The 27355-nt window shown below is 36.7% G+C and overlaps 1 protein-coding gene across 3 annotated transcripts in view; it reads right to left on the reverse strand.

The window, feature by feature from the left end:
• Nucleotides 1–589: 589 nt before the first annotated feature.
• The window catches only part of WASF3 (WASP family member 3), a 76792-nt gene continuing 50026 nt past the window's right edge, over nucleotides 590–27355 (reverse strand). For 2 of the 3 annotated variants that reach the window (XM_030042923.2, XM_030042924.2), the window contains 7 exons: nucleotides 22368–22502; nucleotides 18929–19082; nucleotides 16773–16890; nucleotides 10548–10723; nucleotides 7387–7650; nucleotides 5383–5753; nucleotides 590–4646 (listed from right to left, as the gene is read on the reverse strand). In XM_030042923.2, coding sequence (XP_029898783.1) covers nucleotides 4489–4646; nucleotides 5383–5753; nucleotides 7387–7650; nucleotides 10548–10723; nucleotides 16773–16890; nucleotides 18929–19082; nucleotides 22368–22502 — 1376 coding nt within the window. In that variant the 3' untranslated portion in view covers nucleotides 590–4488. Of the gene's footprint in view, nucleotides 4647–5382; nucleotides 5754–7386; nucleotides 7651–8511; nucleotides 8679–10547; nucleotides 10724–16772; nucleotides 16891–18928; nucleotides 19083–22367; nucleotides 22503–27355 lie in introns of all 3 variants that reach the window. The other variant, XM_030042925.2, reaches the window with a different exon arrangement.

Here is a 27355-nt window from a genome sequence, read left to right on the forward strand (position 1 = left end):
CTATTAGTAGAGAAAGCAAAATATGAAATGTCTTCTCCCTGTTTTGTCCTGAAAGGATGGTTTTTTTCAGCATTCTCATCCTTTCTCTTCACCTCTTTAATGAAAGATGATGGTCAATTGGAAACCCACAGTCCTTCCAAAGTTCCCACACTTCCTTTAAAGTCCAAGGGAATTGGGAAGGGTGTTCAGTGACAAGCTCAAGTCACTCCTGACTATTCTGTGGCAGACAGCAGGGCCTGAGGTATTCTAGCAGGGATCATAATTTATTTTCATTCCCTGTATATCACTGAGCACACTGACAATGCTTAAGTACCTGAATACAGAGCTGCCTCAAGATGCTGAAAATCCTTGGACTTCTGTGTGCATGTGTGTGTCTGTGTCTGTATGTCCGTACTCGTATCAGGAACACCTCAAACTCAGACTCAGAATTAACAATTCAGGCCAGCTGCCCCCACAGGGCAAGAACCTTTCCCCAAAAGCAGACTACAGCAGGTTGGATTTCTGTTTGTTCGTTTTTTTTCAGGAAGAAAGAAATGCAATGTCACCTTAGAATAATTAAAAAAAAAAAAAAATCACTGTCACAGCCATCTTTGGATAAGCTGTTCTAACATTTATTTTACTCTGCTGCTAGGAAATAGTACTTCAGCTCAAGATTGAATTCATGCAACTTCAGCTTCCAGCCACAAGATTCTAATGAACTTTTCATTATCATCAGGTTTATACTCAGTTCAGTTTACAGTGACATTTTAAACATTTTTAGAAATTACACATTTGCTGTATCCTTAGGCATGTTGTTTGAAGCAGAAGGGAACACCTCTTCGTTATTAAAACAACGCCCGACACATGAGAGAGAACATACCTGCAAAATACATCACAAGAACCAATTTCCCAAGGAGTCATTTCCCTTCCTCCCAACTTCATCTGCATACTGCGAACGAGCTCAATTTTGAGCTTGTTCTGAACAGCATGCACCTCTCTTATAATAAAGATTTTTTTTCTTCTTCATGCAGTTCATCTTAGTATAGAGAAATCTGAAATACCTAAAAATCCAACTGATGTCATTTTAGTCACATGGAAATATGTTTTAACATTCAAAGGACAACTATAAAAGCTGCAGAGACGGTATACTGAGTGATCATCAGTCCTAACTCCAACCCCAACTGATAAATGAGCAGCTATAAATGCTTTACTAAGATAGCCTTTGAACCAAAATTGCAAGCTCATATATTCAGTTTCTATGTAGAATTGGTGTCTTTGCTCTAAATTACCTGAATTAAGTTCAGGTAATTTAGAGCAAAGATGGAAAATTTCAGCGAAATAAAAACTGAGCTTCAGAGGGACTGGAATTTTCAGATGTACGGAGTAAAGATTAATTTATTTTCCCAGGAAAAAACCACATCTAAGATGCATAAACAGATCTGTTTAATTTACAATTAGGCTACTATATTACACAATTGGTTTATGTAAGTTCTTCCAAGTATGATGAAAAGCCTTTCCTGTTACCATACCAGGTTTTAACCTGATTACAATTAAAAGATTAAATTAAAAATATTTTTCTAGTAGGCAGACACGGGTTTGCGTTTTATAATAATTTGCTTGGTGTCATTAATCTAAAAAGAATCTTTCTTATTAAAAAAAGTGGGGAAGGGGACTTGCTAATACAACTCATATATTCTGCCATGTTCTTCCTGGAAGCAAAGCTGCTATTTAATGCATCTCACCAAAAAAAATTAAAGCTACCTGTAGGGAAATTAATACCTGTTTACACCAGCCAAGAATTTCAACTTGGAGCTTGAATCAACGTCGCAAAAGAACAAAGAAGTATGCATGTTAGGAGGAGCAACAGTACCATAAAGGAGTCCGGTTTTGTAGACTCCAGCCTCCATCCCAGTAAAATTGTGGTTCCTGGGATCACAGATACCATTTGGAAGCCTTACATTTTCATTTCTGTTATTTATCGGTAAGAGATAAAGATTAATAGCAAAATCTTACTAATCTAAGGAAAGAAAGACAGGCTCAAAAGTGAGATTTTATTCATATTTGTTACTTATTCACAACCCAAAGTATGATAAAACTGATAAAAACAGCCTAGAATAATGTTAGTTTACATCACTAAATTCAATTCACATTTTATTAATAAAATACTGAAAGGAAAATGACAACATTGCAGGTTCAGAAAAACAGGTTGGCTACTATGACTGAAAAATCAACACTATCTTAACTGGTCACAACTGATTGCTTGTTTAACACTTATTATTTAAAATGAACACAAATTACAAAATTTCAGACACACCCAACTTCTGTGCTCATAAAATATATCTTCTGTCATATCAAATTTCAGTAGATTGGAAAGAATTTTCTGCTGAGATATTTCATTTCAGCATGTATTAAAAGAATACCGAGAGTACTCTCCCCACCTATACAGCGATGTAACACGGCAGTCCCAGTTGCACTTTTAGCCTACCCGTCCAAAGAATCCTTTTGTAAGCCACTGTGCAAGCACACCACGATGATCAGAACAAACCGTCTCTCACACAGTGATGAAAACCACCATCCGGCTATGGCCTAAATTCTGTCCTCTGTGGTGGACACACAGACCTCAGACTCCAGGACACAAAATAAAGCAGACTTCAGCCCTGTATTTTAAGGCAAAGACAAAACGAGCTCCAACTGAAACGGAGATGAGTACCTTCAGCTGCCACCAGTTACCAAGAACTGTAGTTGCTCACCATTATGCAGAGACTGGTCATACTTCACATGATAAATTTGAACACCAACATTGAGGCAGCGTGTTACCACCCCACCATAAAGACAGCCACCACAGTTTGAAAAATCATATGCAGATTAAACAGTAATGCAATTGCCAATAGTTTGCACACAAACATCGTGTTCTCAGGACTAAAACTGTTAATTGTGTAAACACAGGTTAGATAATTATCTTCCATTTCTCTTTTTATTTTACATACTTTTTTTTTTTTTTTTTTTTTTTAAGAACATACGGGGCCTCACAGAACAAAGGAGCTTTACCAAATGTTAGACCTGGAATTACACAGACTTCAGTTACAAAGATTAAAACTGTAATCTGGTAAGGAAAGAACTCTTCCCCTGCTATGAATATATTTTTAAAAGCCTCATTAGGCAAAGCAGCAGCCTGACTCTCAGTCCAGAAGGGAGAACAAAACAAAAAAAAAAAAAGCCATTTTAATACTGTACTGGAAAAAAAAAAAAAGGAATTATTTTTAAAGAAAACAGAGACAGCCAAAGCAGACTGTATGGCAGCAACTGTTTCTGAGGAAGGAGAAAACAAGGGTATATATACGGCATAGTACCTAAACAGCCAGTAAAACTGCTTCAACTGCCAATGTTTTATCAATGGGATGTACTGGGAAAGAAATACATTCAAAGTAATAGTAGTTTTGAGTAAACATGCTACAGGAAACGCAAAACAATCTGTCATGACTATACAGGTACAAACCAACAACAACAAAACTTATTTACAAACATTTATACCACCAGGCATAAAGACCAAGTTTAATACTTGTGAAATGTATCTGATTGCTAGATCTGGACTGTTCCAATCTTCAGTAATAATAGAGTAACATTTCTACACTGCAATAACCATATGGCTTCAATCAGGTCTACCCTGAAGTCTTTGCATTTAACTGATCTGTATCATAAAACTGAAAAGCTCTACAGGTATTTTAACCTCCATTTGTGACATGGACATGCATCCGCTACCTACCTGAGACCCCCTCCAGCACAATCTACCCAACAAGCAGCCAGCAGCCTAGAGCTGACACTGGTACAATCTTATCTAGTCTGCTCACAAAATGTTAATTTTGGATCACGTGGATTCATCCTTCAAAGCATATATTTCATCATCTGCTACATTTTTAAGATAAAAAGAAAATTATATAAAATCAATTCTGTATGCAAAAAACCCCTAAGCCCTAAGAAGTGATTAAAAATAGACTAAGGTGGGCATAATTAGTAACTAATAAAAAAGCTAAAAGTCGTATTTATGGAACTCAACACTTCACTCAGTCATACAGTTAACTGTCCTCAAAGACTAACAACCAGACCAATTCACAAGTACCTAAGTTGCTTAGATAATTAAAAGATTAAGATGTAAAGTCAAAAAATATATCTTATCCCTTCAAGATCAGGAAAGTAAAATAAAATGCTGGTTCTGTAACAGTGCAACAACTGCAGCATATTTTGCACGCAGCACATGATTTGCTACATTTAGTGGCACTTAAGTATTATGCGGTAAATACTGAAAGTAAGACAAGTTTCTGATCTGCATAAGCATAATCACATCATTATTACCAGAGTTGCTAAGCTACAGCATTCTGAATAATACCAATTCAATTTTAGCACTTCGATCACTAGCCTTAATACATGTCAATGTCCTGCTTTACATCTTGCTAAGAAAGCAATCACTGAAGCCAAGTATTTAATGAACTTGCCACTGGGCTTGGACCAGGTTCAATCTGACCAATCGTTCTCATCAAACTCTGAATCATCATCTGAATCACTGTATTCCACAGCAATGCGTCTTGAAAGGATGGTTGCCACATCATTTCCAACAGGCTCTCGCTTTGCTTCTTGCTCACGTTGCTCCTGCACCTTTTTCAGCTGAATTCCTGTAGAGACAACTACTCTCAGACAAAGTTTTCTGCACAAGAGATTTTAAATTTCATATTGTTATTGGTGAGTTTTTTGTATTCTAACATATACTCAGGAAGAAGAAAAAAAAAAAAAAAAGAAGAAACCATTGAGTTAGCCTCCCTGAGCAATGAAGAAAAAAAGACAAAAAAGCCAGGTTGGAATATATTCTCAGAGACTGAATACTTCCAGACTTCTAAAACTGCCAACAATATGTTAAAACTAAATATTCAAGACTGCATAGGTCCTTTTGATCTGAAGATGAAAGTTTTCATATTTGTATTTGAAACACCATTACACCTACAGCTCTACATAGTAAGCAAAGTCAGGAACAGCCATTAGTCACTGGTTAAGTATCAGTGGGCTGAAGCCTGGTGTTGGATAACTCAGTTCTTCTGAACAGAAGCAAAAATCCACGTACATCTACTGGCTACTGTACATAATGAACACAAGTACTGTTTTCATTTGATTATGTCCACACTAACACCAGAACGTGTTAGACAAAGCTGTACATCTTCAGGCATTAGAAAGAGATCCAAAGTCAGGGTTGACAGATGTTAGCATAGGTGGGTGGTAGCTGAGGTTAACTAGGGTCTCGATGACATTTTGCCCAGCTGGGAACAGAAGCCATGAACTCAGATCACTGGAAAACACAGTGCTTTCATTGAAAAAAAAAAAAAAAAAAGAAATATCTAAAACTCAGTGTCCACTTACCCATTCGAATGGCAGCAAGAAGATCACTCCGTGCATCGCTTACTGGTGGCTGTACAGGTTCATGACGTTTTGCCTCTGTAGCTGGAGCAGCATGCATTGGGGAGGAAGAGAGGGATGAACCTGTAGCAGGAGGGCCTGGAGGGGGAGGAGGTGGGCCGGGAGGAGGAGGAGCAGTGACAACAAGCCCACTGGAAGGAGGAGGATGAGTAGCTGCATATGTAGAGCCAGTCACCAGTCCAGAATGGGAAGGTGGCACAGGAAGCTGAAGGGGACTAACAAATGCAGTTTGTGCTGAAGGAATCATGGGGGGAGGAGGAGGAGGGGGAGGACCTGTAGGATTGTAATAATCCACCATCTGAGCTGGAAGCATCCTATATAAAACAGAACAAAAACATTTAATGCATTGAAAGTTAGGACTTACAGAATCATCACCCCTTAAACTGCTCTCATCCAACCTCAGCTAAAACAAAAATCAAAAGGAATTTCAACTGGTGAGTTAAATATGCAAGCGATTATAAACATATGAATTGTCAAATATTGATAATACACTGAGATTTAAGGCAGATGATGAAGTTAAAGGCAGTGTCCTTTCAGCACTCCACAAAGTGAGATTTTTATCTTAATACTCCTGCCTAGTTAAGTATAAAGTTGTATTTGTTACTAAACAACTAATCTGTGAGAATATTAAATACAATGCCTACGATGAAGAATGGACCAAGAAAACTGCAGACTACACGTATCACTTCCATAGAAGACCGAGTGTTAGAACAAATATTAAGAGATAATAAAAGACATAGGCATGGAGGACAACGGAAAGTATGAATGGAAAGATTCACCCAAAGGTATATCATGCATCTCATGTGTTGCTTTTGTCAAGTTTATCAATTTAAATATTATTTAATTAAATTGATACATTTGATTGATACTTCAAGGAGGAGGAACAGGGAAGAGCTAATTTTTCTGTTAAAATGTCATTAAAAGAATTCTTAAGCAGAAAAAATGGGAGTTAATGTAAGAGTTCTGAAGTAAAGAATTAGATATAGGAGACAGGAGTTGAAGGAAAGTTACTGATGACATTCAGTGATACATGTCAGTGTATCACAACTGTGATACACTGACAATGGTCATGTACCTGGGGACTAAGCACAAGTATTTCTGTTATAAACTGGAAATAACAGAGAAAATGCAGGTTGGAGCAGTCAATCACAGCATAACTGACTCATCTACAGCATGATACAGTCATGAATTGGGCAAATGCTATCCCAAGATGCATCAAGTGAGGCTGAAGAACCTTGGCTTGCTCAGTTTAAAACAACACAGGCAAGAATGATTACAACTTTCCTGGGGTTACAAGTCGAAAGTTTAAGCTATTTAAGCAAAAGAACAAACAGGCACAGACTGGTTAGAAAACACATGTTTTCTTCCTATCAGTGAGCCAGTACTCTGGAGCAAGCCTCCTTCAGAATGCATTCAGGCCAAATATCTACATAGGAGTTCGATAAATTCATATCTTGAATTATGGAGATGTCTGTGGCATTACAGAACTTGATTTTGTGTCTGAGGAGATCCCTTCCAATTCTGTCAAACTCCTTTAAAAAGTAAGTTCAGGGATGCAACACATACTGCCATGTTGATCACCTTCAGCAATACTTATTCTGCATGTTTCCTAAAGTTTAAAATATTATTCAAATTATGCTGTAACTATTTTCAGCTTTAAAGGAAAATTATCCCCTTTTTAATATCATATTAAGAAACCGTAATATTTTACAAGCATATTGATTTCACCACATTCAATACACAGTTCATTATTTCTGCTTTCACTACTTCTTCACTTAAAATTCAGTTCATACATTGAAATTATACCAATTTTTTTGTCCTCCCCAGGGAGATAACTAATGTATTTGGGGTTTCTTCTGTGTATGCATTGTATGTTATGATCGCTATGAAAAACATGCATCCCTCTAGTTTTGTCAAGAATCCACTGGAATAAATCAGGAGTTTTACCCATATTCTGCTGGTACCACAGGTACTGAGCTATGTTGGCCATCTGAAGGCTGGGGTGGAGGTGGAGGTGGTTGCTGAGGTCTGTTTAAAGTAGCATGTCGTACAGTGGTGGAAGGTGGTCTGTATTCATGCTCATGGCTTTGGGATGTTGCCATGTACTGTGGACCATCTCCTGTTCCATATGAAGGCATTGCTATCTGCTGATGGAGGGAATGATTCGGAGTAGCAGGATAAGAATAATCTGTAACATCAGATGCATGGGACCTAAAATTAAAGTAAATGGATGCAGAAGAACAGATTATGTGAGTGTAACAGGGTATTATCTAAATAGCTCACAAGAAAAGCTAAAAAGAATGCAATCAGAATTATTTTTCTTGCAACAGGACTCCCAGATTATCAAGCACCATTCCCTTGTAAGCCCACAGAAAGCACAAGAACAAATGCAACAAAAACCCATGGTTCAGCTTAACACGACTTGAAAATAAATTAGTCTGACAAGTCAGCATAAAAGGACTGAAATTGAATGTTTTCAATATTTCAGCATACTAGCTGCATGCAGAATGTCCTCCTATAATGCAGACGTTTTAAAAGGCCAAAAAATTCAGAGCTTTCTCCAGAGTTTAGACTTCTTTAGTAGCCAGAAGGTGGCATATTTTTTTGTTAATGATTTTGACAGTCCATTGTTTGAAATGATAATACTTATCAGGCCTGCCTTAAGTTCACAATGGCAGCAGAAAAAGGAAAGCAATACTGCAAGCACTCGCAATTATGCAGAAAAATATATTTTACCAAAGCAGAGAAAACCAATTTCAAAAGTTAGAAAATGCTTTTTATTTTGTTCGTATAATTAATTTTGCTGGAAAGGCTTAGAGAAACTGGGAAATGTAAATATTAGTTGAGCAGAGAGTTCATAAAGATACAAAGTCTAGGATGCTCTGTCAAATAAGCCCAAGAGAGGGAGCAAAAGGATCTCTTCATCCCATTACTGCAAGCAGTTGTTTTAGTAATGAACAATCGTGCAGCCTGGCTTTTAGTGAACACAGTAAACTGATGCACTTATCTGTAAGACTGGAAGCAAGGTAAGCAACAAAAAGCCAGGGCTTTGAGTAAAACAAAATGACAAACCCTTTGGGCATTTTGTCCTCTTTCATGCTTCCTGCCTGTTCCATTTTCTTTGCGTCACTCATGAACTCAATGCCCATTTTCCTTCTCTCCCACTCTTCTTTTCTTGTTCTTACTTTTCTCACATTAATTTGCTGGTTTCTGTTTGGATTCAGCTTGTGTTTCTCTCTCTAAAGTACAATAAGTATAACAAATACATTGTAAATTGCCACAGTCCAGACACTTGGACATCAATGTTCAATGCCCAAGTCTTACAATTAGCAAACGAGAAGAAACATGAGCTTTTTTTTCACTTTAGCATTAAAAAAGAACCACAGTATAGCCAAATACACTTCTTTAGGACCTTATTTATAAAACTGCTCATGCAGTAGCTGACAGCATAAAAATGTCTCTGAAACCAGTACTTATTTCTATATCCATGGGGGTTTTTTAATAGCTTAGTTCCTACAGTTAAGACTACCCAAAGGCAAAAAATAGAACACCTTCTCTCCACCTCACTACCACTCACAAAATTAACCCTTCATGCATGTAAAATGCAGATTTCAGGATTCGATCACTGATATTTGGTTCACTGAAATTTAAACTTCTCAGTACATTATAAAATTTGAAGGGATTACATTAAGTACAAGATACCTGTCATACCACAACATCTATATCCAACATAATGATGCAGCCTACAATTTCTGCTTAAAAAAAATCCTATAGGTTGCAGATACTATGGATATCTGCAAACAGTCAAATACACATTGACACTGCTGGGAGATAAAAACAAATTACTTCAATATGATTATTTAAAACTCAGCAATCCTGGAAGCAAGGAGTTAAGGCTAGAAAAAGACTCAAAATGTGTGAAACGCAGAACTCATGATGAAAACACCCACATCTTGCACTTGACAGCTGAACATCAATGCCATTCTATCAGATCAACCTATGGAAAGCATAGTCTTAATGAAACATTACAGACTGACAAAAAGGTGACAACGTTTTGCATTAGAAACTGTAAAAAAAAAAAACCTGGCGATTAAAGGATTTTAGACAGAGAGAAGGCATCTGAATAAATTATTGAAACAGTGGTAGCAGTTTTCTTTCTATTTTTTGTTTCAATTACAAAATGATCACTCTTCACAAAGACCAAAACACTACATCTACAAAGTTCTGAACAGATTTTTTTTTATTAATAATTTAATTAATTAAATTAATCTCCAACTGGACAGCGGACTAAAGGTATCAGTCCGCACTTTTGCAGTGCTGGCTGCTTCCTCAACCTAGCCATTCAACAATTTAAACACTCAATTGTCACACGCTTTTTCCAGTAGATTCTATTTATTCCTAACATTACTACCAGCAATTAACCACAACAGAGGAAATAAAATATGTGGGAAAATCCTCTACTGAGACCAGCTTAATAAAAAAAAATATCAGACTTGCGTGCACACCAGAAGGTAACTCCCACTGAGCTCAAAGGGAATCTCAGCCAACAAAGATGACTTCTGCTGTGTGTCTTTAAGCAGAGATTTCTGCTATTTCAAGCAATAATGTTGCATCTGGTTTTGTAGCTTGCTTTTTAGACAAATACAATGTCAATAAAGCTGAACTATTCCCCCATTAAAGCATTCTGTTAGAGGCAAAAGTATGCTTGACTGAGTAGATCACAAAAATATTTATTGAGCTATCGGCAGCATAATATTTGACAAACTAGACACAAATGAAGAGGTACTGACATTTTCTAGTAGACACAGACTTAAATGCTTTTGTAACTACAACTACTCAAGATCAAATATAAAGCATGCAGCAAACACTTATTTCACTACAGCATATAACATTATGATGACAAAATGCTCATCTGAAGCTGAGGAAGAAAAAAATCATTACCGAATTTATGTTTTTTATGTTTTAAAATAATTTTCAGAAGAACTTTAAAACATGCATTGTATGTTTTGTCTATTCTAACTATTCCCAACCTGTCAAAACACCTAATTCTACTCAGTATTTCTGAACATAGAACTGTGGTATAACAAACAGCTTTGCTGTAAACAGACCTAGTATCTGGGGACAGTGATCCCTCGGAAGATGCTCCATGGTACACACTTTGAGACAACCTGTTGTCAGGTCTAAGCTCTTTGTCATACGCCATCATATTCCACTCCTGGCGTCTGTTCCTGGCTTTTCTAACCTTTTTCACCTCACGGGTGGTGCCATCTATACGCTTTTGCTCCTAATGTTCAAACAAAAGAAATAAAGCGTGCAAAGAGAGAAAAAAAGGAAAGGAAAAAAGCTGGTTAAAACGCAGTTAGAGTGCATGAAAATAAGACCAGATTTACAGATGAAGCCAAGTCTTCATAAAATTTCTCTGCACTGAAAATGAGAATATCTCCTTATGCTATGAAGCTCATTAGTAGTAAGACTGCTGCTTTGCCCTTCTTCTGCAGGAACATGATAGTATGATACCGACCTACTGTTCTTCCCAATACAGAAATGTGACTGATTTTAAAAGCCAGAAAGTTTAACTTCTTATGACATCATATGTCATTTATTTAGACTGTCCTGAAGCACTTGTAATTTCCTTCTCCTGCAAATCAATCTTAGGAGAATATGTTAAACGTGCTCAGGGTTATTTTGGTTATTCATTAGGGTCACAATCACCTGAGGCCTTGGGGAAGTATGGAAAAAAATCAGAAACACTTTCCTATTTCATAGTCTACATGAAATTATTTTTTGTTTGTTTGTTCTTTTGTTTTAACTTCCTCTCCCTTCTTAGAGCTGATTAACTACCAAAATTCCTCCTAGTTTTTCCTCATTGTTGTTTCCCATTATCTTATATAAAAATGAATGACACTAATCCTCTCTGCAATGTGTCAGTAATACTCTGGCCAGTAATATATTACAGCTTGATAGCTTCATGACAAATCAGTATGTTTAGTTTTTTTAAATCTTTCTACAGAATTTCAGGCTCAATCAACGTCAGTGTTTATTTATCAGTAACATCTCCTAATAGTGAGACTCAATGCTTTCACACCTCTGAAATGTTGTCCTCACCTACTTCTGACTACTCAGTATGAATAGAAAAACCTTACTGGTGCTTCAGTAGAAAAATAAACGTGTTTGCTCAACCCAAACCAAAAAGGGTATTTATGTGCTACTCCTTTTCTGAACATTTATGAGGGCATTGGATTTTTTTTTTTAATCAGCTTTAGAGCCCATATCTTAGAATACTAATTCATAAATAGGTTAATCATGTTTTATTTATTAATAAGTTGGTATTAGGCTTTTGGCTGCTAGAAAAATAGTTTCTCAGGAAAGAATTACATTGATATTCCGAGAATGCAGTCATATTCAATTCTACTTAGAGAAGAGTTCGGTAAAATGCTGATATGCAAGCATTTTGTTGTAGAACCTCTACCTTCAAAGTAAGGGATAATAGTTGGAAAGCCAGTCTCACCAAAAAGAAAAAGAAAAAAGCACACCACAAACACAGGTATTTTACTCCAACTGTTAAATAGTACTGAGTTAATAATTCTGAAATAATGTATTTGGCATTATACAACTAACAAAAATCCATCAAATGGCTTGTTTGCCCTTGTTTTGGATCACTTGCTTGTTCATGCATGTCCGCATGAGGGACTTCCTGATCCGCATCTGCTAACATTAAGAACGACAAGAGAAAAGTCTTTTTGAAGTTCAGCACCCAAATGTTCCAACAGCACTTGCTCATTCCTGGCCTGTGCAGTGAGTAGATCTTTGATCTGATGCATGTTAAGTAAAGATCGTCACCTTCATTCTTAACTACTTCATATAAAATCTTTTTCCTCCCCAAACTTTTTAGAATCACACCCTTCTTTATCCAGGTTATGCAAGGCTTTACTTTCTCCTTTGATATCACTTCTTCACATCAAAATTTCCCAATACACTAATTGAAGCAGAAGGGAAACAGATTCAGTCATGCTTTATTTTAAATATATACATTTTTGCTAATTGCCATAGTTGAATATATGCTTTTTAAAGGCTTTACATCTGTCTTCCTCATTTGATTGCTCCAAAATTTAATTTAATTTCTGACTTTTATCCTAGTTCTTTTATTAGGATTTTGTTACTCAGCCATTCTAGATTTAAGAAGAAAGTACAAGTAAGCCTTTTGGTTAACTGAAAATACGCTTTAGCTTTCTCTTCTCACAGAATAGTAACTCCATCCTCTAAGGGTCACAACTATGTATTTCTTGCAAGTTTCTAGATGAAGTAAATATCCCACCTTTTGACCAACGTATGACGCTGCTCAGAAGACAACCATGTTGATACAGTTCCTGTACAATCAGGAGCGCTTACACGACTGCTTACATATAATCACCTATTTAAAAGTTTGGTTTTAAAGAGATGACTATGTTTTTTATGAAAAAGGTTGCTACATATGCATGTATAAATAAACAACATAAAATAAACACAAAGCTTAGTTTGTTTTTATTGGATCAGATTTCAGTTGGATAGGTTGTTCCAGACCAGAATCTCTAAGTGTGCTAATGAATAAATATGCTGGAACCCTTTTTACTCGAACAGTATTAAACCCTACTGGTAGTGATTTTTTTATTAAATATTATATAAATACATCTCTAAAACATTTAATTTCTTCCAAAACAGTGGGGCAGGCCAATTACTAGCAGCTGACAAAACTATATATACCTCTAACTACATATACCTCTAATAGAGTAGTTTTAAGTTCTTCCAGTAATACTTTCATTACCTTGACAAACAATGGTGATAGCTCTAGTTTTAGTACCTAGGGCAATGACAGAGTTCTAGGGGAGCTGAAGCCTTTCAACATAACTACATTTAGAAATATCTTAGGAAAGCTAAGCAACATTAAAAAGAGTTACTTCCTTTAACCAAGTGTAATAGAAGCTGTGGCAGACAAGTGGATGCTGTAGGTTAAGCCAGAAAACAGGTACGTCATTCAGCTGTTGGCAGGAAATGATTTCAGCAAACACAACAAACATATTAGAGTCCTCAAACAGGGTTAAGTTAATTTTGATATTTGCATCGAGAGTTAGCAAATGATATTTCAAGCATCTTAATAAAGAATTAGAGCTAGTAACAGAAAGTAGCTTCAGCAAGTATTTGCAATACTTTCAAAAAACTGGAAGCATGAGCCTGGAGTATTTTTCTTGACTTCACAAATTTACAAGATCCTATCACTCACACGTCATTAAGAATAGTTTTTGAAATGCAAGCCCTCCTAATTGAAAGATTTCTACTTATTTAAATAACTAATTATTCCTCAGAAAACATGGGGAACAATAAAAAGTAAAGTAGAACAACTTTCCTTTGGTTAACCAATAATTAACAACTAGTCTACTATGGTCATTCAATTCAGAATATTACTGATATATGCACAAGTCAAAACTAGTTTCATTGAACTCTTAAGACACTGATCTACTGAGAGTTTGACGGAAAAAAAAAACAAACAAACAAACCAGAGACTACATCACAGATTAAAATTACAGTTTTCAGAGAAAGAGTTCACCCGAAAGAGCCAAATCAGAGAAAGCCTGTGTTAGATTTCTTCAGTTAACCTGAACACAGAAACAGTAAATAAGTATATTTGAAGTTCGGCAGGAAAATGAAACTCCTCACAAACCTTCTGCTGCAACAGCTCAAGCATTAAGGCAAATTACCAAAATAATATTGGAAAATTGATTTCTCTGGTGCAAGGAGTACTCAGGCTTCACTGACCACCTGAAAAATTGAGGTTAAAAACCAGCTATATTTGGTCAGCTGAGTAGGACTGCATTTGGATGTCTCATTTATAATTTTCTAAACAATACACATCTGTTTCACCTGCACAGTTTTTCATATTTTGTGCTTCTCTAGCGTATAAATTGTGTAAGGAATTCTCACTTAGATTCAAAATACAACTTCAGCCACAAACTTGTTAATAGATGCTCTGGATTCATTCCTGGTCACTGCTGTCATAAGGACAAGAACAAAAGAAAAATCACAGTCTGTTAAGCAAGCTGTGGAACGAACGGTGCCTGAGAGACATCTCACCCAAACTCTCCAGGTCTCTAAAGGTTCCAGACGATAAAAAGCTCATTTACACACCAACTTCTGGAAACCATATTTCTTCCTGTCACAAAGTGACACGTATCCATGCAAACTCAAATCTATGCTGCTTTCTTCTGACTTGGTCTGTTATATATTTAATCAAATCAAATAGCACTTCAGGTAGAATCTATCAGGGGGTATTTCTGTGATGTACGGCTATAATCCTACATGATTGGAATTGAGTCTGTAGACTGTAATAAGACAATTAAAATCTACAAAAAGATACCATGGATGGAAATAAGTGAGATGCGTTGCCTAAAATACAGTCCAAAAGCAAGTTTATACATAAAGTGGTTTTGTAAAAATCTCTCTAAAGCTATCAAAAATTTTCAAGCAATATTGTTATATTTTTTAAAAGTTTTTTTTTTTTTAATATTAAATCAGAATGAAAAAATTAGCAGTTCATAGTTTCTTTTTATACTTCTCTCTAGTGAAAAGATCTAAATTTGAAGGGAAAATGGTGGGAGGAAAAAAACCCTGAAGGGTACAATTATCCCTATATGTTTTTCATAAAGAAATACTGAATGAAGTTTTAAAAACAAAAAAACTAAACTAGAGAATGAAAGCTGCTTTAACTATTTCCAGTCTTTTAATCAGCTCTGTGACTTACCATACTGAGAATACAGTAGGATTATAACCTTGCATATACATTTGTAGACAATTACACAAATAACCAAGTGAATATTTTCCAATACTTTGCTTTAGACAGTAACTTCTACTGAAAATATTTACTCAGCTTTTTAAACTCTACTTAATATTTCCATACTGAGATACCTGTCAAAATAGAAAACATTTTTGACTTATACTCCTAACAGGAAGACCCAATTTATTTCTTCCAAAACTTTTAAAAATCATGAATTCACAAAATATTTTAGTTAAAACAAGTCTTCATGTTTTGTCTAAAAATATTGTGTTCAGAAAGTTTTGTCTAGCAACAGGAACAAGGAATTAATAGAATTTTATAAAAACAGAATAGTAAAGCTTCCCAGTCATGCCCTACAAATTGATTTTCTAAGCAGGTACCATATATATATTAGCATATACATACACATGATGTATATACCCAAATACACATTAGCAGGTATATTTATGTATTAGACATTATGTATATACATGTGTATAATACATGTATATACACTCATATATTATGATACCTGCTTATATATACACATGTATAGATATGCTAATATATATGATATATATGTGTATGTTTGTGTGTACATGTACTGAAAATTAAGTAGCTTCCTTCTATTTCCTCTGAGCAGTCTGTGCATCCTGTTTGGACTTTTATTTTAAATCCCTTATCTCTCACTGAACCCATCTAAAAGGGCACCTTCTGCCAGATAAGATAGGCAGTCATTGCTTAAAACTTTCCTTCTTAACTTTTTTTTTCGGTATAATCTGCAAAAATCTTAAAGCCCGCAGATTTGATAAAAACATTGACCGCAAAGAAGCTACAGAAGTAGCAACTAATTTCTTCATTCAAAACTAAAATCCATTAAGAAAATCTTGATTGCATCAGAATACACATCTTGGATCAAACTGCTGAAGATATTCCAGAAGGACTGAAGACACTTTTCTATGAAAAAGCCTTTTTTTGCTGGTTTTAAACTTAAAGGAAACAAAGACTATTACTCCTAAAATTAATCTTCTCTTGTTGCTGAACTGCAGAATAATTTTGTGTATTATCATCTTACTAACTTGTAACAGGTGTAGAAAAAGTAAAGAGTTACTATCAAGGAATTAAAAAAACAACAAAATATTTATTTCTGGATAAGCTCATGTTTTGCTACAGGAGTTGATACTGCTGGATAAAGAACTATGAAAATAAAGGAAACCATAATTCAAATTCCCCTGCCCCCTGCCAAAATCAGTGTCTTTTTCCAAAGCACAACAGGGCCATTTTGCTGAGGACTAATAAGCAGATGCTGGCAAAGGATTAAAGAAAGTATCTTGGAAGATAACTACAGTACTCCTAAAATTCAGTTTGCCAGCTTCTTAAAATAAACAGTATGAGCTTTAAAAACTGAACCAACTGAATCTACAGCCACATATAAGAAGGAACAGTCTTTCCACGCACACAAACTAAGTATGACCTAGCAATTTTTATGCCTGGACAACTGTACACAAAACTACAATATATACATTTGCTATTATGTTTTTGGTTTTACCTTTTGTCTCCTCTTTTCTTTTCGTTTATCTTCAGTATCTTGTAACATTTTTTCTTTCCAAAGATCGAAAAAATAGGAAGGATCAGTATAGAACTTCAATCCATCTTTCTTATCATCCCTGGAAATACAGTAGAAGAAAAGCTAAGAAAATATGAATTAGTATTTTTCAAACCAACAAAACTCACCTTCGACGATCATCCAAGCTTCATCTTTTTTGCATTATAGAATGACATCATGCCAAGTGCATTAAATGCCGCTCTTGGTAGTTACAGCTTATGATCAGCTTGATTCATGCCAAGAATTTCAGGGGAAAGGTGTGGAATCCACAGCCTTTTGGGAGGCATACTCCCAGGCTATCCCTCATCAGAGCTCAGCAGGAGCTGACTAGGCTCCTGCATCAGTCAGCTCACAGGAACGGAATTCACTGGTGCTGCAAGATCAGTGCCAAGACAGGATGCATAGGGGACAGAGGAGCGTAAGAATAGAACTCAACTGTCTCAAAAGAACTGGAAAAGGAGTATTTGGCTCAATCCAGATGGGTCTTAAGATCTGAACTGAGGAACAAGGTAGGTCTGAGTACCTTCGCCCTTATGACAGGAAGCACAAGAGAGTCGCTATTCTCAGTGGGACTCTTCTAACTAGGGGAAGGGCTAAGAAAGGGGTGGCAACTATTCTAGGAGGGTTTGAGACAGAGCTGATCTGGGCTTGCCAGCTCCAATTGGCAGCAGGAGCCAGGGACACCTAGACTAAGGAGCCACAGAAAAGGTACACTATCAATTCCTAGTTTGGCCTGGATACAGGGAACCTTCTAATATCCTAAACTCCTGGAAAGCAACGGGTGTAGGGGAAGTCTCATGGCAGGGCAGCTGTCATGGTCCAAACAGCATATAAAGCTTGCTAAACTGGTGTCCTTCAGAGTCCCTTTTGGCTGTGGGTCCTCACTTCTTCCCCGGGCAAATTTTGATGGCAGCTGAGTACTAATTTCTACCAGCAAGATCAAGAGCAATGGAGATCCAGCATGCGGAAACCTTACAACCACTGCGGCAGGGTACAAAAAGCAGATCTTGTATACTGTCTGGTCATACGGCCATAAACCCCTTATTTTTTCTGCACTAGATCTCCTCACTACAAACATCTAACCTACTGAAGGGGGTACTGGGGCCACTTTTCCACCCCTCCAGCTTTGGTCAGACTGCAATGTGAAGTTTGTTTAAGTCTTGTCCAAGGCAAACAAATAACTTAAATTCAGCAGATGTAAAAGACTTAGTAAGAAATAATTTAAATAAGTTTCACTAAAGTATCCTTAATAAAACAGGTCACTGACACTGTCATCCAAATACATATTAGGACATAGCTGTGCAGCACAGCTGATCGATAACAACTCTTGCTAACTGGATGCCTATAAACAAACGCCACCATTTGCCGCTGCTACAGACAAAAACATGTCCTTCAGCTATAAATCTAACAATTTTACCTTCCAAGTAAAAGCTCTCAAAAATTAAATACACTGCAAATGCTCTGCTATGTCATTCCTAAAAAAACCCTTCAAATTTACTGCAGATTGTGAGACAACTATGTAAAGCAGGCACTCAACCTAGTACCTCTCAAAAGTTGAAGGACACAGTAAAAGCATATTGTTCACAACCCTTCTGACAGACAAGTTATACTCATTTTATGAACAACAATAAACTTAAAGAAAACAGGAAACGAAGTCCTGCTTGCTGCTCTTTTATTCACCAATGAGTAACCAGGAAAAGGTAAAGGCTGTGTGCGGGCACACATGTGTATATGTTGGGGGGAAGAGGGAGAATACAGGGAAGGCAAAAGCAACAAATCCAGCTTTCTGGATAAATGAACCAAAGCAAGCAGTTCACTATATCTTTAATTTTCTTTTCACTTTTTACATAATCAATGGCCCTTGCTCTTTGATCCTGTGCTGCCATTTAACACTTATGCTGAAATATGATGATTTTTGTCAGGAACAACTTATGATTTTAAGTGTGGTAATAGCAATTTTTGTTTCCATGAACAAGGAAGTCCCTGAAAAAAACAAATCTCAATAACCAATACACCTTTTCCCTTCTGCTGTAATTCTTCTCTGCTTACAACTAGGAGATAAAGGGCAAAGTAAAAGAACGTAAACAATATTTCCGTACCTATAAGGTGAAAGAATATTCAGAGGTGGTGGTTTGTCACTCTGATTATAAATATCAGCCACCGGGTTAGGAATGCTGTTCTTTGAAACTACCTGCTGATCTTGAATTGTTGAGCTCTTGAATGCTTTTTTCATGTTGATATCCTGTAATGATACTGTTAGAAACAAAAATACATTTATCACAGGCCTGAAATTAACATAAGTAGATAAACAAAGTCCATTTTACACTAGCTATTTAAAATACTTTCAGCAAAATACAGAAGGAAAACTGAAAGATTTTTCTTTAGTGGATAATCATGATATTTAATTACAAAGGCATATAAGAATTACCATAATAAATCAGATTTAAGTCCCACTGGGTCCAGAACCTCACTTAAAATAATCGGACCATGAACTGTGTCTTGGAAGATGACGCAAGAATCCTGTCACATGCAGATGTCCAATGATCTCCCCTTATTTGCGGTTTAAGCTGGACTTATAACAGCAGAAAGACTGGCTTCAAGCCTGAAACACAAGGTCTGGTATTGCTCTGACACAGCATGTTTTACAATTACATGTGGTATCCATACACATTCAACCACATTCTAAGTTTAATTAAATTATGGCCTCCACAACCTCCTGCAAGAGAAAGTTTCACATTTTTTAACTCCTTGAGTTGAGCATCCCTTGATCTTCAGTTTTCCTCATCTCTCCATCAAGAGAAATACTTACCTTCTTTATACAGTCCAGTAATGTACTGCCATTTTATCTTTTCACATACACAATTCTGAGGGAAACAACACTAGCCTCTTCATTCATTCTTTTTAAATGAAAGATTTAAGTTGCTTTTAATTGTTCCTGTTGCTTTTAGCAGGACTTTCTTTCACTCTTAATGTAAGGAGTGACCATTGCTAAAAAGACCCAGATAACGCCAAACACAATTTAAAGATGGCAGTAAGCTCTCCACATTATCTTCCATTCTTAGACAGTCTGAAATACAGGTTTTTGACTGCAGTTCAACAGAGCACTGAAGTGTTCACTGGCTTGTCTACAATGACAGTAACCATTTCTTGAATTGATCCAACTGTTTTACAACAGTGGAAGCTGTAGGAGTAGTGCAAACAAAATGCACTGGCTTGTTTTCTTTTTATTCCCATTGACATTTCATCTAATTTTTTTGCCCATTCATCTAAGTTATTGAGTCTTGAGAACAAACTGTGAGAACTTCACATAGTAACTGAACAGTACGAGGCAAAAATGTAGTATATTGATGACCTGCAAAACCAGAAAGGCGTGAAGTTTGATACAGACCCTGTAAGGTACACTATTATCCTTTGTCACGATGGAAAACAAATCCCACTCAGACTTCTCTACCCAACTATTTTTGTTATCTGTGCTGAGGTCTTGCTTCTCACTCCAAGACCACTTAGATTCTTCCATAGCTTTTAAAATAGCAAAAAAAATTAGAAACAGAATATTTCATTCCAAATTGTCATTCCTCCATCCATGTCATCTGAAGCATCAAAACATCATTTTTGAGAAACCACTTTCTATTTAAACCTGCCTGTAAGTAAACCAGTAAGGTATTTCAGGCAGTTTTTTCAGATGTATATCTCTGAATTGTCTTCCTTCAAACAAGAATGTAACATCCAAAAGAGCAAAAATCCCATTTTTCTGGAGCTTTTTAATGTAAGCTATTTATGTGCTATCAAAAACTATTATTTTAAGATGTTTTTTCAACTGTAGTATTAGTTATATATATAAAATATTTTTATAGATATACTATATATTAGTTATACTTAAGAACGTAAGAAATCACAGATGCAATTAAAACTAACTACCCAGAAATATACTTAGCATTAATGACAGTACAATGAATTATTATAAAGACTTCAACTTCTACAGCGAAATAGCTAATAAAATTTCCTACTGACACTAAAGTGACAGCAGTTGGTATATATAGCTTCTTAATGTGAAAGACGATTAGCAGTGCAAGAGTAATAACTGCTGTCAATATAAAATAAAAACTGATTAAATTCTCAGTCCATACACTAGTTTCCCCTTCCAATAGGCTGCTTTTAATTACTCTCCAAACTCTGGAAACTAGCCAGGAGGTATTGCATAATACAAACTAGACGTTAAAAAAAGAAACAAAAGCAAAAGCAACCTCTGATGAGGACTGCGCTTCCAAAAATGTTGGGACTTGAAAGTCATGAAGACTGACATGATCCACGTCAACACAGAGCAAGTACAGCATATGAATATTATCTAGTTTGCTCATATTACCACCACAACATGCCTCAAAAACTAGGCTGAATAGTGACCCCACAATAGCTTAGTTTATGTTCCCATATAGCTCTTGACATCTAAGACATCAAAAGAAAGGTGCTAGTATCAACTGTGATACTCTACAAGTTAACATGTTCCAAAACCAGAAAAAAAATCAGACATGTAATAACTTTCAGACAGTAACAAGCTAAAAACAGAAGGCTAAAGATTACACTATTAGATATCAACAGCAACATTTCATATTGGCATAAATAGTAGTATTAAATGTAATACATAAACTATGCAAATGTAAATATTACATGATATATATAAACCATATAAACAGTACTATTAAACATATCACAAGTAGCATTAACTACTACTGAGTAAATATTACACTACTGTCTTGATGTAACAAGCTTTTACATTTTACTAAGTGTCAGGAATCATCTAAACAGGGCGTACATGCAGTGGCTGGCTCAGACATGTAAATGAACATGGAAGCAAACATGCACATTACAGCTTTTAGAGCTAGACGGAGAAACACATTTTACTTACCCAAATAAGCGCTTTTGAACAATGTAATGATGTTACTTAAATCCCTTGGTTTTACTGTGTATTTATGAAGTGAATGACCAAACACGTAAGCAAGTGAGTATGTAACAGCATTTTAAAGAAAATACTGTTTCTAGTGACTAGAAGCCCCTAGAGAATTTCACCTAGTTGATGGAAACACGCAGTGCCTCATTTAGGTAAAGAGTATTATAAGATCTTAGTTGACTACAGAACAGACACTATAAACACAGTTTGTGACCACCCCACCCTGAAATAAATAGATCTACCATCTCAAATGTCTTCCGATATTCTGACTTATTTCCAGTAAGGTCTAGATTTATTCAATTCCAATTTATTACACTCACAAACCACAAGTTTTCCCTGTGAAAAAGGCAGCTTAATGACTCCATTACTACAAGGGCTTCTTGAAGTAACACTAAGTCAAAAATCAAGACAGTTATACGACTCGAGAATATTTTTTCTCGCTCTGCTAAGATGATTTTTCCCAGCTTTCCTTACTGAGAAAACAAGATGAAGTACCAGTTCAGGATCACTTTGATAAGACAGAGATTGTTGTGTAATTAAATACTGTGGTCTTAACATCACTTCTGGCTCAATGCTTTCGTGCAATTACCTACCCTCTTCTACTGTTGAATCCAGCTGGGTAACTTTGACAGCAAGGCGATCAATTCTGTCTTGAAGGGAATTTGCTCTGATGTAGAAGCTGTTGGCCTCATTAAACAATTCGCCAAATATGTCTTCAGCATGTTTGCCTGTGTAAGAAAATAGACAGGGAAATCCCTTTGCTAAAGGCTTAAAAAACACAAGACAAATGGCTTCAATATCATGAAGTTATAATAAAACACAGTAGCTGTAGGATTATAACAGTGCAATTTGTCACTCGGCAAAATTCTGGGCAACAGATTTGTACAAAAATCTCAAAATATACCATAAATGCCACCTGGAGTCTGTTTTCCTGGACACCCTGGTTAGTATTCTACTTAAAAAACAGGAAGACTTTCAAATTTTAATCCTTATGTAGCTGAACTACTGCCAACTGATGCACAACTGATCATTAAAGCCTGCCTCTGATGAAAATAAAGTCCCATCAAAGTTACTGCTGTCCATAAAAGCTTTTGAAGTAAATTTTGAAATCTAAAATCTTGCAATCCATAGTCATTAAGATTTAATTATAAGCATGAGCACAAGCCAACATCAAAATGAAGGCAAAATGAAGCAGATAAAAACCAGGATCCTCATGCAAGGCAGCCCACTTACCTCTACAAATGCTCACTGTATATACGTTGCTGTCACTGGAGTCACTTAGAGACTAAGACAGCACTGACTACATTTACCCATGGCCAGTCTGGACTTCATATAGCACAAAAGAGAAGCCTACAACCTTTTCAGCCTCCCTTTCAGCTGCTGTATTTTCTCAATCACTATGAGAGTGGACAGTCCAGTCAAGATATGTAGCCTCAGGCCCTACCCTAAAAGTGCTACAGTGGACAGGAGTGCCACATGATAAACCCAATCCTCTCTTGGTCCACAAATCCTTGTGCATGCCCGTTCCTTTCCTAGACTTCCCAAAGTACTAGGCGTTTGACACTCTGCCCCAGTCCGAACCTCTCAGCCACTCGGGATCAGAATCCCTGATTCAACGCTTCTCCTGCCCCAGAACTTCCCCTACAAATTTCAGATTCCACCCAAATTCATTGCTCCTGCTCACTCAACTGACAGTACCGCACCTACTTCTGTCTCAGTCCCTCCTACCCAGATACTGCTGCTTCATTTAAGATCTCCCCCTCCACAAATTCTGCAGCCAACACCCCTCTCAAGACATCCACACTCCATCAGTTCTCCATGCAAAAAGCAAAATCCTGCTTTCTGCATTTAACCATGCTTTTTAAACAAAAATAAATTTTAAAACCCTACTTCTGAATTAAACTCATTTTGTTATGACCTGTATCAAGATTAGTGTGACGAGCAGAAGTGGAGGAGAGGGGGAAAGTGAAAATTTGTCTAATAGTCGGAACAATATGGAATATGTATTAACCACCTAAATGACAGTGACTTCCAAAAGAAGAGCAATTGTTGACATTTTAAGTTGGGTCCTATAACCAACCTTAATATTTTACAAAGAAAAGTACAGACATAAATTACAAAGTTACAGAAAATCTCAGTGAAGATCCCATCCTGTGAACATCTGGAGACCATAATTCAAAGTAAAAAATAGCCAGACTTACAAAGTCAACAGGATCTGTCCCTTTCTTGGAACATTTAGTTGGGGGGAAGAGAACACCACCACCACTAAAACAGTATCTGAAAGCACTGTTCATGATTACAAATGAAAAAAAAATTGATTTGATTGCCTTGCTTTGAGTAGAGGACTTGACCAGGAACAGATTTCTTCACTAAACATAAGATCAGCCAATAGCTAACCCAAAACATTAGATATTTTGGTGTATCCAAGCTCTGCTTCATACATATGTGGAAAGTGGATGGGCAAGGTGCGCTGCCTACCCCTCCTGATCTCCTCCCCCTCCAAAACAGAAGTCCCACAACCACATAATAGCTGAGGTTGAAAATCATCTATCTAGTCCAACTCCCTGCTCAAAGCACGGTCAGACAGAGCAGGCTGCCCAGGACTGTGTCGAGATGGATTCTGAATACTTCCAAGGATGGAGGCTCCACAACTTCTCCGGGCAACCCATGCCAGTGTTCAACCACCTTCACACTGAAAGTGTTCTCTAAGTGCTTCCCAGCAGCCAGTTGAAACTCAATTATAATCCCCATTTGATTTAGTTGCTGCAAATGAAGAGGTTATTCCAACCTATAGAACAAATAAGCTTTTCAACTCTTGAGCTAAATAAAGCAGGTATTACATTCTTCAGCCACCAGTATTCAGAGCTCAAAACATCAATAGATTTTAATAGCTGTTAGTTTATGTTAATATATTGAAATCAGCCTGCTGAGGGAAGACTGCCACATTCTAGGATTAAACACATCACCCCTAGAGAAGTCAAGCAGACAAGTGCTTGTCAGTTATCTTTCAGGAGGCAAAATAAGTCATAAAGTTGATTTGTTAGAACATACTTCTTTTAATACCAAATTCTGCTTTTTTTTTTTTTAAACTCTTGCTACTCTAAAACAAGTGGAAGACAGGTTGTCAATCTCCTGTCAGTAAAAACAGTGACACGGTAAAGCAATACTGGAACATGCTGTTCTGATTAACATGATGTAGTAAGTTTTAGAAATAAAGTAATACTTATCTAATGTTTTCTATCTTACCATCTTTTAAATTAGTTTTTTACAACACAAAAACAAGCAGAAAAAACTATCTGAAGTTACAAGCATGTATCTTTCAACTTAAGAGCTGATTTTGGTACCGTTAAGACAGTCATTTAAAAACATGATGTGATCACAACATACAGGCAACCTAAATATTAATTTTAAAAAACCACCAAAGAAATTATGCAGTCGTTCCTTCTAAGTTTCCCTCCAACCCCAGAAGTAGTTGAAAGGAAATTTAGTCATGATACTGCCTCACCAAATCCCCGCTCTCAACAGGTTTTAATATCAATTAACAAAAGTGCCTCTTTCTAGCACTTCCACAGGTCATCTTCATAGAGCTGTATATTTGATTGCTCACAAAATAAATTTCCAAGCATTGTGAGACATTTCTGGAGATCAGCATTTCACAAGTAATTGAAATACCTCTACCCAAGTTCTACAGTAATTACATAAAACATCATCTTGCCACATCAGTTTATAACATTTCTAGCAGAGACTAGACACCACCTGAATTAACTACAGCTGATTTTCACATACTGCATAAAAAGGTACGCACTAACACATTGAATACGTTGCCCCAAAGGTATCTTTTGTCAGCAGTCAAAATGCTCAGTGCTGTAACAGGAGAGGAATTCAACAATGGTGCAGGCTTGCCTGAAGACCAGAAAACACAACAACAGTGTTTATTACTTTGGCTAGTTTCCTTTCACATATTTGAGTTTAAGAAGTACAGCTTTCCTTTGAATTCCTTGTTCCATAGCACAAGTACATGGAAGAACACATTCAAGTTAATAGAAAGATTTACAGTGCATTAAAAGGGTTATAATTTTTCACACCATAAACATGCATTATCTAAGAGAAAAGGTAGAGCAATGTCATCACCTGGATTCAGGCGTCAGTGCTACAAGACACTGGAAGAAAGATGACATTAGGGCTGCCCCAGAGGGAGCCAGCACTGCACTCAGGGTCCTAAGTAAGGACTGAAACATCCCACAATTAGCTGGTGTTTTGTAAATTGGAATTCACCCAGGACATGACCATTTTATCACAACATGAAGCAGAAGACAGTGATTCTACCCACCCATTTGTAACTGGATTAATTAGCATTAGAATCATGCTTCCCCCTGCCCCTCTTTTTTTAAAAAAAGCAAAAGTGGTAGGCTGTTACTGACCAGTAACTGATTCTTATCTGCCTCCTCATAGTACCTCCAGCGTGATACCTAATGCCAAAAAAAGCTAACTTCCCAACTCAACCTAATTTAGCAGTGGTAGAGAGCAGAGTCACACAAAGCTGGATGCAGTATGCTCAGGCCTGCATGCAAACTAGTGAATCTGAGCCAATGGCCAACCTACCCAAGAAAATACTAGGAGGCAAGTTGGTGGACATTGCTCTCTGCATGAAAGAAAAAGTATTCCAAGTCCCCACAGATCATACTTCCTCCATTTGTAGTTGTACAGCAAAAAACGTTTGATATCACTTGGGTATGGGTCAAAGTAAGTAGCTCTGTACCCATGTATAGACAGTTTGTACCCATGTAGAAACAAGATTTCAGCCTGACAGGTAGTATCTGAATGAATGGAGAAGCCAAAGATACAAAAATACAAAATATTTAAAGACTGACAGAAAGGAAAGGAAAGAAGTTAAGAAGTGATAATGCAACTTGAAACACAATGAGTATGTTAATGTACAGACTGAAATCTAATTAAGAAAAGCTCAATAAAGGAGTACATATACAGTTTTTAATATTTAGTCTTCAATGACAATCAGATGTAATTTATTATTTCTTCCTCATATATACAGATATGCAAAACGCAGGAACAAAACCATGGCGCAATGGATCCTGTTGCAGAGAGCGGCTTTCTTCACTGGCTGGAGTCCTACAGCCATCAGACCAAACTCCACTGCCAAAAGTAAGGGAGTATTTTGCGGAAGCTTTTTTCAAAGCCTTTGCTCCATGACTCTGTTTACTAGGGTACAGCATCATGGTACTTAAAGGTACAGGCTGCAAATGCTCCCAGTCCTCCCCCAGGTAGATTCTCTCCTCCCAAGTGGAGGTGAAACCCCTAGTCAAGCTGTTGCCTTATATAAAAGTGCGCAGTTTCGTACACAACACTGCTCGCTCTGCCTGTGCTCTAAGCCAGCTGGCTGCAAACAAACCCAAATCTGAAGACATAAGAGAAAAAAAACTCCACTGAGAACACATTCCCTTTGGATAGGAACTTGTTCATGTCTCCTGAAAAGAGCAGAGGCAGAAGCTAGCCAAATTTGTACGCAACAGCACAGATCTGGCAGTTTTTAAAATCTACACTGAACTCACAGTGCAACATTAAA

This window comes from Aquila chrysaetos, chromosome 19 (genome assembly GCF_900496995.4).
Source record: "Aquila chrysaetos chrysaetos chromosome 19, bAquChr1.4, whole genome shotgun sequence".
Taxonomy (NCBI): Eukaryota; Metazoa; Chordata; class Aves; order Accipitriformes; family Accipitridae; genus Aquila; species Aquila chrysaetos.